The following is an 11,049-nucleotide window of genomic DNA, read 5'->3' as shown; positions in this document are numbered from 1 at the left end:
AGCATTCAGGGTAGGCCTAGGTTAGTCGTGTTAGTTCTTCCCTGGGCTGAGCAGAGACTTCCAGGGGCACCAGAAATGGGACCAGATGAAAGGGCCCCAACACCTCCCCATCCCAACCTCCGATGGGGGGTGGGGCAGCACCAGCCTGGACACAAACACCTCCCCTCTCAGCCCCTCAGCACTTCCCCCAGCCCCATCAAGAGCACCCTCGCTGACCCTCCTGCTCTCTGCTGCCCCCACTCCCCCAGCCCCTCTCCCCTCTCCTGTGCCTTCTCTCCTCTGCACTCTCTCCTCAGCCACTCTTCGTTCCAGGCTCAGATGTGCCCCGACCTTATCAGGCCTGGGTCTGGGCTCCTCTCCAGCACCAGGGCAGCCTTTGCCTTCCTCCAGGGCAAGCTCAGAAATGGGGCCTCACTGTTGTCTGGCCCTTGTATCTCCCTCCAATGGGCCACCATGTACTGGGGCCCCAAAATAGGGAGGCTGTGAAGGCGGCAATGATGAGCAAGTTCCCGACCACTGCCAAGCCCAGCGTGGCCACTGTGCCCACCAGGCCCAGGGGGGGTTCCTGAGTGGCCAGCCAGGCTCGGCGAGATCCCATATCAGCCAGTACTGCCTCCAGCTGGAAGTGGGTGCCCAGCACTGCACAGATGTGGAATAGCTGGTGGCTGTGGCCTGGGGGGGGGGGGGGGGGGTGGGCAGGTCAGGGCACATACCCCATTCCCAGGGTTGCCCTGACTCACCCTGTGACCCATGGCAAGTCACCACATCCTTTGGGCCTCATACTCCCTTAAAATTGGGACTAAGAAAGCCTGATTTCCAGAGTTATTAGAAGGAGTGAATGAACTGGTATGCTTAAAGCTGCTAGCATATGTGCTACCAGTTTTGCTGTTATCTGAGAAGTGGAGGGTGGGCCTCGACCCTGAGGACCCTTCCAGCAACACTCTCCTCTGGCTGTGATGCTCCATTTACCCAGTTCACTTGCTGTGCTCTGGGAAGCTGTCTCCCCTCTCCCCTTTCCGGGCCAGGCCAGGCCTGCTCTCACCGATGTAGTCAAAGCGTCCTGGTGCCAGCCGCTCAGGCAGGTGGGAGGCAAACAGGAAGCCAGTAAGCAGCGCGCAGAAGAGATGGTAGCCATGGCTGGTGCTCAGCGCCTCCTGCCCGCAGCTGTGGCCCCTGCCCCAGCACAGGCCCAGCTGGCAAAGGAAAAGCAGGGCTGGTGGGAAGGGTCTTCCAGAGTGGACACAGATGTGTCTGGGACCTGGCATGGATGTGGAGGGCTGGGTGCTGGGCCTGGAGGGTGGGCAGGGGCTGAGGTCAGGCATGGGGGGAGGGGGGCAGGACTGGAAGTGGGCACTGTGAGATCAGGACCAGAAGGCAGGAGCCTGGGCGGGGGCCCCCAGCACCCTTACCCGATAGAAGAGCGGGAGGTTGTCGAACAGGAAGGGATAGGTGAAGGCAGCTGTGCGGAGGATTTTACTGAGCCCAGGGCTTTCTAGCTCGGGGAACCTGGGAGGCGGGAGAGAAAGGCTGGTCACCATCCTTGTGCGGGGGTGGGGGTCAGTCAGAGGAGGGCAGGGGACCTTGGGCCAAGATGGAATGTCAATGTAGCTTAGTAGCTACTAACACTCTTAGGGCACATGATCCCTCTGTAAATGACCACATCTGTAAAATGCGGATAAAGACACCTGCCTCTTAGGTGGCTGTGAGAATTAAAGGAGACAGCGCACATCTGGTGCTAGCACACAGGGTCTGGCACGCACTAAGTCCTCAATAAATGGTCCCGTAGTTACTAACGCTGAAGAGCAGTGGGGACAGGCACAAGATCGCTGGCCTCCCAGCCATTCTGGCTGTCCGTGTGTTTGGGGATGCCGTGTCCCTCTGCCTTCCCCTTCACCACTGGCCAAGAACCCACCGGGAGTAGCAGGAGAGGCTGGTGCACAGGAAGGAATTGAGTGCGGCGGCGGGCACAAATAGCTGGTGCAGGCGGCCGTGCAGCCAGGAGGCCGGCATGGAGTAAGCGGCATAGGGGAAGGCGCAGCCTGGTTGGGGAGAGGCGCGGGGCGGGAGCTGAGGCCCGAAAGGCGCCCTGCGGGCGGAGCCCTCCCCGCCGTCCCGTGCCACACCCCCACGCCCTCCCCGGAACGCCCCCACCCCCGCGCACCAGCCTCTCGTGGGGCTCACCCAGGCTGTAGAGGCTGAGTGCGCCGTAGTCCAGGAAGTAGCAGATGTGACGCGCGCGGGGCGACATGGAGCTGAAGGTGTGCGCGCAGCACGACGCGAAGGGGTAGAGGCAGGCGGGCAGCAGGAAGACCAGCAGCGGCCAGTGGTATGGCTCCGCTCGGAAGCCCGGGCCCCCCGCGAGCTCCAGAAGGCGCCACAGGAAGTACCTGCAGCGGGCATGTGCTCAAGCCGCCGCGGAACCCCGCGACCCCCGCTGCGGCCCGCAGTCCTAGAGGGTCCCTGCCCGCCTGAGTACCCTCTCTGAGCTCAAGGCCGTGGCCTGGGACAGAGCCTCCCTCACCAGGTAGGCAGGAAGTGAGTCCAGATGTTGACCGTCTCGTTGGTCATCTGGAAGGAGCTGAGGACACAGTCCAAGGCCGAGCTGGAGGGGCGTCGGTAGCCAGACATGATGCCGTCTTCCCAGAACACCTACGGAGTGGTGGGTCGGGGAGAGAGGAGGGGAGTCACTGTGCTGGACCCTTCCTCTCCATGAGAGATCTTCCAAAGCAGGGTTGAAGAGAATAGGGTGGAGGAGTGGATGTCACAGTGACCCTAAAGCCAAACTAAATCCGATTCCCATCTCACCACACCTTCCAATACCCAGAGACCAGACGAGAAACAGAAGAGCTGGAGTAAGGGGACAAGATCTGATGGGGACGGGGGGTTGGACAGACACAGACAGGACACTCCAGGGAAGGGGACTCTGGATGGAGGGGCATTCTTGGCTCTAGGGAGTGGGTCACAAGTCTGTTCCTTAGAGAACAGAGGAAGAGTCTCACACTGGAACCTGAGGGATAAGAATCAACCTGTGGGAGGGACTTCCCCAGTTGCTAAAGGAGAAGAACCTCTGCCTCAGTCAGTCCCCTGGAGAGTAGGAGTTGGTGGGTCGAGCCCCTCACCCGGGGGACCTGGTGGATTCGAAGGAGTTGGGGCAGCTTGAGACTGAGCATGGTGGCCCGACACCTCCACGGTGACCTAGAGACAAAGTGGGGGGAAGGGGTGGGTCAGGTATCTGCCATCATCCACAGGCCCCATTTCTCCCAGGTCCAGGCTGGCCCTGGTCACGGAGTCCCAGGGTGGGTTGTGTGCATGTGCATGTATGTGGGTGGTAGCTGGCCGCCAAACTGCTCCTTCAGGCTAGGGGAGGCAGGCCCAGCTTCCCCAGTCATCATATCACACAACCCCAACCCCTCCCCATCCTAGCCCTGGGGCATGCGGTTCCCGCCTTGAGAGGGGCTGGTCAGCCTCAGCCCAGCATGGAGTGGAAGGTCCTCCCCCGCTGGAAGGCTGCCTCAGTTAGTAACCCCAGACTCTGGATCCAGGCCCTCAACCCCCAATTTCTGTCTCAGGAGAACCCTGACTCAAGGAGGTCAGCGCAAAGAGAGCCCAAATTCACCCTCCCCCACACACCACCAGAAAGCCCCTGGGCCCACAGGGCCTGGGCTGAACACAGAAAACTCATGGCGCTCACGGAGAATTCCTGGAGAGGCCGGATGCCGACCAGTGGGGCAAGGAATTAGGGGCATTCCTGGCTCTTCTTTGAGGACTACACTTGTGCCCCTGGGGGGCATTCGGGGTCCCTGTCCCTCCTGAGCCCCATGCCCCTCAGCCCCAGACCTGTGCGCTGCCTCCGGGTGGCCACGGCTCTGCTGCCCGCCCGCCTCTCAGGCTGCCTCTCCCAGGCACATTCCTTGGCACAAGTGGAGGGGCTGGGCCAGCTAGGCGAGTGGAACCACCCCAGGAGGAGGGAGAATAGGACACTCCCCCAACCTCCCCTGGCCAAAACTTTCCAGCAACTCTACAGCCTGGCCCCACCCCTTTTCCTGCTGCCAGCTTCTCCCGTCTGTTGTGTTTGTGCTGTACACTCTAGGCTCACACCACCAGTCAGTCCCCAAGCCTCTGCTCCTGTTAGTCAACAGTTTGGGAGCCCCTGAGCTGGATGCTGGGGTCCTTGCCGGGCACAAAGCACACCTGGTCCCTCACGCCAGCACCCTGGCTGAACATTAACACCGATGAGGCCTCCCAGGGTATCCCCTGCCCCCTCCCAGGCACAGGATTGGGTGGTCTGACCTGAGTGCTGCCCAGCTACCTGGGGGAGGGGTGGGGAGAGGAAGCTGTCCCTTCCCTTAGCAGTAGGTTTAGAGGTCTCTGGAGTAGTGTGCACTGTAGCCATGGAAACAGGGGAGGGGGCTGGAGCAGGCGCTTTACGTCTAGTTCCCCAGAACGGGTGTCAAAGCCCCAGGTGAACTTCCTTACCCAGAGCTTGACGGGTGCTCCTAAGCCAGTGGGTCAGTGGGCCCGGGGCTCCAAGGGTGGAGTCCCAGGCTCCTGCCAGCCAAGCCGACGGGAAGGAGAGTGGCAAGAAGGCAGGCCAGCCCTGGGCGGGGAGTGGGAGACAAAGGGGAGCCAGGGAACAATCCCAGCCTTGTCCAGCCTCCAGGGAGCAGCACAGGGTGGCCCAGCCCCATTAGCAGGCAGCTCACTCAGCCTCCTGCACACAGCCAGCCCCTCCAGCTTGACCCAACCCCACCGAGATCAGACTAGCCAGAAGGGGCTGGGGCCCTAGCCAGGAGGCAGCCAGGGAGACGTGGAGCACCCTCCCGGACCATGCTGCACCATGGTTCCAGGTTCTCCCGAGTTGAGGATGGCTCTGCCTTATGCTGGGCAGAGGAATCCAAATCCGGACTTTGGATTTCAGAAACCCCCTCTCACAATGCTTCACTGCCTCTCAGGGCCGTGCTGGGCAGAGGCCAGAGCAAATGTCTTTGTACACAGTTCAACCGTGAGGGATGTGCCAAGCTCATTCACTCCCACAAAGCACACTTGAGGTGCCAATCCTTGCAGAGGGACAGGGATCGAGGACTCAGAGGCTGGTTTCAAGGCTCATCCCCACCTCTCCCTTGAGGAAGTTTCTCCCTGATTCAGAAGACCCAGGTGAAGACAGTAAACCATCCCCAGGCAGCATTGGTGCCTTCAAAATATTGTTTTCATCTATCACCCTCGTGAAGTCACCAGCTCAGTTCACAGGGTCAATGAACTTAATGTCTATCACAGAACCATCTCTGGAGCTTTCACTTGAATCACCAGCTTTTTGCTTTGATGGATCCACCTCGAAGAAACTTTTCCAAAGTGCCATTACAGCACATAATCTCCAATGTCCCAATAAAATTGTACAGAAAGGCACCAGGTGACAGGGAGTGGGCTTCGGGGGGTCTTTATTAAGTGATGCTTTAGTCTCAGTCTCTGCCAGGGACTGGGAGTGGGGGTGACTCCACTCCCCTTAGGTTGTCCCAGACTTGCTGTCTTAGAGGAAGGAGGTAAGAAGCCTGCTCTCCTTTGAGAACAGCCTGGGAAGCTAGGTTGCGGCGGGGACAGCAGAGCTGAGACCCCCCCACCCCCAGCCTGAGCTACAAGTCCAGCCGGAGGGGAGGGGCCAGGGCAATCCTGGCCAAAGCCTCCCACACACAGCTCTGCTCTGGCTGCTCCATTCACTGCCCTGAGCTATTCATGATCTCTGCTCCCTCATATTCACCTTGACACTCCCAAAGCTAGCCCACCTGGCCTTTAGTCCTGGGGAAGGGCAAAAGCAGGGAAGCCCATCAGGACAGAGGGCCCCTGACCAGGCAGCTTCAAGGGGCCTCTCTTTTCCACTGCCCACCCAAACACAGGCCCCTTCCTAGAGTAAGGGGGGGTGGTGGCTTCAGACTGTACCCCACTCTCCTCTTACTGGCCTCCCACTCTGTCCCAGCATAGCAGCCAAGAGCACAAAGCGCAGTGACTGTGACTGTGGGGCCGGTGGGCAGAGGAACCCTCACTGGCATACAGACCAGACTGCCTGCAGCCATGGGTGGAGACTGCTCCCTGCCCCGGAAGCTAGACAGAAGGAGACAGAAAGCAGAAGTGGGGCAACTGGGTGTGCGGCCCCTGCAGCAGGAGGGGATGCAAGCCCTGGCCCTGTTATCAGTGCAGGCAGCTCCAGGCCCTTCTTCTTTAAGAGTCCCCAAAGCTGCAGAGCTGCCCAGCCCCCACAAAGGGAGATGAGAGGATGGGTGGTTCTCGAGGAGGGGAAGGGTCTGCAGAGAACCACCCAGATATCTGGTGTTACCCAATTCTTCCCCCAGGGCTGGGGAGTCCAAACTCCTGGCCCCAAACACTTTGCGTCTTGGATGAGGAAGAAGGGCCCCTTCTGCTGTCACTTCCCCTCAGAGGTCCAGGAACCACTCCGATGAAATGCAGACACCCATGCCTGCAACCCGCCCCTGGGGACAGCAGGGAGGTTGAGGCAGGAAGGCTGGCTAGGGGCCCACAGGCCTCTCCCGCTCCAAGCACTTTCCTCTCTTTCCTGACGTCGTCTTGGCAACAGGGGGACCCCGCCCTCCCAGCCGACTCCTGGGCCCTCCCTGCAGCCTGTGTGCAGCTGGGCTTCCTTCCTGTGTGCGTGCGTGAGTCTGCGTGTGGTGGGGTGACTACAGGTGGTGGTCCTGGCTGCCAGGGAGGGCAGGAGAGATCTGGAGTCAGCCCCACTGCAGGGCCTGGGGGGTCAGTCTCAACCAATCTCCTTCCACTGCTTGTAGAAGTCCAGAACATTCTTGATGTCCACACTGGCGTGTGCAGCGGCCTGCAGGGCTGCCTGTGGAATGGGGAGAGGACAGATGGGAGAGGGCCTGACCTCCTGAACTATGGGACAAGTCATTGAGGGGAGAGGGAAGGGGTAAAGGAAGAGCAAAAGGGCAACTGTATAGAGGGCTGAGGAGGAGTCTAATCCAGCACCTCTTCCCCATTCCACACCACCCCCACCACCCCATGACCCACCTGCATAGGGCCTGAGAGCGCACTGGGGTTGTCCAGCGGAAGGCCTGTGATGATGGTCACCATGCCACTTGGATCCTCCTCACCTGCCCCCTGTGCCAGAGTCAGTTGTTTGCAGCTGTCCAGGATCTTATAGAGAGTCCTGGTGGGGAGGAGGGGGTGGGTGGGCCAAGCCCCAGTATTAGCATAGCCTGAACAGCAGGATCTCCAAGGAACAGGGGGAGCCGGGGCAGGGAGGGCGCTACGAGAGAGCAAGCCCAACCATCTCAGGGCCACAGGGGCTCCAGTGCTGGAGCAACTTTTTACTCCCTCCAAGGTGAGGCCTGCAGGAGACCCCTGGCAGGCTGTGTGTGGAGCCCAGGCTGATCCTGCTACCTGTTAGAGAACTCTCTGGCCCTGTCCCACTCTCCCAGGGAGTGCTCATGGAAGAGCAAAGCAGGCAGCCTTTCTGAGGTTCTAGGAGTGGGGGCTGAAACTGTACCAGGCATCTGCATCCTGTCTCTTCAGCTTATGCCGCTCAAAGCTCTTTCCCACCTCTTTCTGCCAGCGAATGTACCTGCAAAGGAGACAGGAGAGTGGAGGTGGGGGGCAGAGGAGGGGGAGGGCACCTCATACAAAGCAGACCATTGTGGCTCAGGGGGCCCAGTTTTACAGGAGCAGGTAAGGAGATGTGTCTCTCCCATTGCAGGTCAGTTTGGAGCCATTTCGAAGCAGCTTCCTGGCCACTGAGCCCAGCTCGCTTTTCCTCCTGATAACATCGATTCTTCAGTTCCTCCCGGGGGAGGTGCTGGGAGGGGAGAAGCAGCAGATGCTTTTCAAGTCAGGGCTTCTGGAGACAAGGCCCAAACAAGTAGGCTCTGTGTAGCTTCCTGGCCAGGCAAGGGCAGTTGCAGAGGAGGGGGCGAGCCAGCTAGCAGGGCAAGGAGGGAGGAGTGTCCCTCTCCTTACCCCCACTGCCTAGTCCTCTTCCTGTCCCAAAGGCCAGAAGGGTCGGTCTGTGCTGGACTGAGCACTTGTATGCTGCCACCTGCTCGTCCCTGGATGGCTTCAATGGGAGGTGGGACAGCCCCGGGCAGCCCCGAGGAAGGCACCCCTACCCTGGTAAACCCCATCACCGGTCCCAACGCTAAAGCGGGAGAAACTCCAGCAAAGGAGCTCACAGCCTGGCCTTGGGGGGTCTGCTCCCCTCTCCCACTGATGCTCATCTCATGTTTGCCCCAGAGGCAAGTGGACAACAGGTCAGTGCTCCCCGACAGGGCTCCTAGCTCCTCTGACCACCCTCTATTTCTGCACCTAAGATCCTGACTTCTAATTACATCTTCAGGCTCCCTCCTTGGCAGTGAGCGAACTGTGAGCAGGGACTGCAAGTGTGTGTCTTACCCACAGGGAGCAAGGAACACATAAGCATCCGTTGTCTGGGAAACAGACACAGGACTCTGCACAGGTCCAGCCAGGCCTGCACTCACCTGTTTCCTTTTTTAAACTCTGCCTCTAGGTATCGGATCCCATCCCGGGCCCCTGGGTGTTCCTTCTTCAGCAAATCCAGGCCATCGATCACTGGTGAGCAAGGTGGGAGCAGAGAAGGACAAAACAGACGAGCTCAGACTGCTGTGACATGGGACTCTGCAGGAAGTATCTGAGCTCGCTCCAGTACACACTGCAGGAAAAGAAGGGACTGTGGCTCCCTACGGGGCTTCCAAAGTTCTCTGAAAGTGTGACCTTCTGCCAGCAATGTACATGGCAATTTACCAAGTGCTTTCACTTGGATTTTCTCATGTGTTTCTCCTAGCTGTCTTGTGAGTCAGGGTTTAACAGACTGTTATGCCCATTTCACAGATGAAGTGACTGAAGTTCACAGAGGTGGCAGGACTTGACCAAGGCCACTGTGTGTAACCTGAGCCCCAAATAACGGTCTCTTAGTCCTAAGCCCAGAGTCTCTTTTAGCTGCACTCTATCTGTCCCCCACCTCCCCAATATGCTTACCTGTCCTTGGGATGATCACAATGAAGCGGCCACTGGTGGCCAGCTGGCGGATGACAGGGAGGTGGTGGCAGAGGGCCTGGGTGTCAGGGACGAGGTAGGGAGACATTGCTGACTGGGCCTTGGGCTGCTGCAGGCTCCCTTCCAGCTGAGAGACCTCCAGCTGATGAGAGAAGGCAGAGTGGGTAGAGCTGCGTGCGGCCCCTGCAGCCTGGGTGGGGGTGCGGGAGGGAGAATGGTACTCAAGGTGGCTCTTATGGGGCTCCTCCTGCTGCCAAGGGGGGACAGGGGACTCCACCAATAGCCTTGGTGGAAAAGTAGACAGAAACAAGGGTTAAGGTAAAGAGAAAGAGAAAGAAAAGAGAAGGAACTGAAGGCAGAAAGGGGGAATTAAGGCTCAGTGAAGAATGAGCAATGGGGAGGGCGAGCTAGGAGGCCAGGAAGGTAATCTGGGTGCAGTGAAGGGCCACAGACAGGGCCGGGGGTTGCAGCTGGAGGGGTGAGGATCTGCCAAGGCGCTTTAGGCAATAACCAGATCAAGAGCAGAAGGAGCACTTGGGTCCTGATGTCCTACCTGAAGTCGTAGCTGGGCCATGTCTCTCATTAGTCTGTTTCGCCGGGCTTCCTCCTGCGCCTAGGAGGGAAAACACCGGGTGTAAAGCTTGAGATAAGGAGTTGAGGGTATACCCTTTCTCTAGCGATCAAGACCAAGAGGAATTCCTGGGGTCATATAAAGTCAGTCATACAGCCTCATATAAAGTCAGCTCTATCGTTCCTGCTAAATGAGGGCAAGGGAGGCATGAGAGAAAAATAATCCCCTGATGCAATCTGAGCAAATTCCATTACCAGTCCACGGAAGCTCACACAGTTCCAGCACCATGGGAAAGAGGGAGCAGACAGCCATGCACTGTCATGGCGCAGGAGAGCACCTGGCTGTGCCTGCACGTTTCCCAGCTAAGCCCCCTCAGTCTCTACTCCTTAAACACTGCCTGTGTCTCAGGGTTGATCTCTGCTCCTTTGCTCTTCTCCATCTGTTCTTCCTCCCAAAAGATGCCATCCATGCACCCCCTCACCTTCTATCACCATCCACATACCAACTTCTTCCAAGTCTGCAGCTTTAGCCCAGACCTGACCACCCAAGTTCCAGACCCACATTTTCAACTGCCTACTCGACAGCCCCATCTGCTCCTCAAAACTGCCTCTCTTCCTCTTGTGCTCCCCAACTTGGTAAATAAACCACCATCTGCTTAAGTCAGAAAGCTGAGTAGGCTCGACTTTTCCCTCTCTCTCTGCCCCAGAAGTTATCGGCTTCCCAGTCCTGTTAACTGTACCTCCTACAAATCATTCAGATCCTTCCACCTGCCTCCATCTCCACTGCGTAACCCTAGCCAAAGGCTGTACCTCCCACCTTGACTATTATAACCATCTCTTTACTGGTCTCTGCCTCTGACCCAATCCATCTTCTCTGCCTGCACCCAAGGCAGTCTTTCAAAAACCATCTGATTCCAGCATGGTCCTGACCAAAAGTCCTGTGATAGTTTTCCTTCGTCTTCTGGATGAAGTCCAAATTCCTTAATATGATCTAAAAGATGAGGTTAAGGATGAGGACTTGTCCTAAAAGATATGGGGAGCCACTGAAGGCTCTTTGATGAGCACAGTGGCATCATCAGTGTGCTGCTTTAAAATATTAATATGGAATGTATAATCTCATTCTAATCATAAGAAGACACCAGACAAAGCCAGACTGAGGGACACTTCACAAAATGACTGACCAATACTGTTTAGAGGTGTCAAGCTCATGAAAGACAAGGGAAGACTGAGGAACTGTCACAGATTGGAGGAGACTAAGAAGACACAACAACCAAATGCAAGGTGGGAGCCTGGAAGAGAAAATAGACATTAGTGGAAAAACTAGTGAAATCTGAAGGAAATCCAAGAAATCCATAGTTAAGAATACTGTACCAACCCAAATTTCTTAGTTTTTATAATTTTACTATGGTTATGCAAGATCCACCCCACTCCCCTGCAGAGTCCTGCACA

At 57.7% G+C, this 11,049-nt stretch overlaps 2 protein-coding genes across 3 annotated transcripts in view; both read right to left on the bottom strand.

Moving 5' to 3' along the window:
• Window positions 1-263: 263 nt before the first annotated feature.
• On the bottom strand, window positions 264-4,615 carry PAQR6 (progestin and adipoQ receptor family member 6). The gene is given in 9 exon segments (XM_070268026.1): window positions 264-454; window positions 456-672; window positions 1,043-1,193; window positions 1,410-1,506; window positions 1,913-2,039; window positions 2,182-2,387; window positions 2,522-2,649; window positions 3,120-3,195; window positions 4,477-4,615. Coding segments are annotated over 8 exon segments (1,020 nt in total). The 5' UTR covers window positions 3,171-3,195; window positions 4,477-4,615; the 3' UTR covers window positions 264-411.
• An 803-nt stretch (window positions 4,616-5,418) lies between these two features.
• The window catches only part of SMG5 (SMG5 nonsense mediated mRNA decay factor), a 32,905-nt gene continuing 27,274 nt past the window's right edge, over window positions 5,419-11,049 (bottom strand). For both annotated transcript variants that reach the window (XM_070268020.1, XM_005614864.4), the window contains exons 17-22: window positions 9,584-9,643; window positions 9,013-9,172; window positions 8,496-8,586; window positions 7,511-7,585; window positions 7,033-7,171; window positions 5,419-6,850 (exon numbers count right to left, since the gene is read on the bottom strand). In XM_070268020.1, coding sequence (XP_070124121.1) covers window positions 6,767-6,850; window positions 7,033-7,171; window positions 7,511-7,585; window positions 8,496-8,586; window positions 9,013-9,172; window positions 9,584-9,643 — 609 coding nt within the window. In that variant the 3' untranslated portion in view covers window positions 5,419-6,766. The remainder of the gene's footprint in view (window positions 6,851-7,032; window positions 7,172-7,510; window positions 7,586-8,495; window positions 8,587-9,012; window positions 9,173-9,583; window positions 9,644-11,049) is intronic.

Source organism: Equus caballus, chromosome 5, assembly GCF_041296265.1.
Source record: "Equus caballus isolate H_3958 breed thoroughbred chromosome 5, TB-T2T, whole genome shotgun sequence".
Lineage (NCBI taxonomy): Eukaryota > Metazoa > Chordata > Mammalia > Perissodactyla > Equidae > Equus > Equus caballus.
The sequence above is the reverse complement of the archived record's forward strand: the minus strand, read 5'-3'. Positions and strand labels throughout refer to the sequence as shown.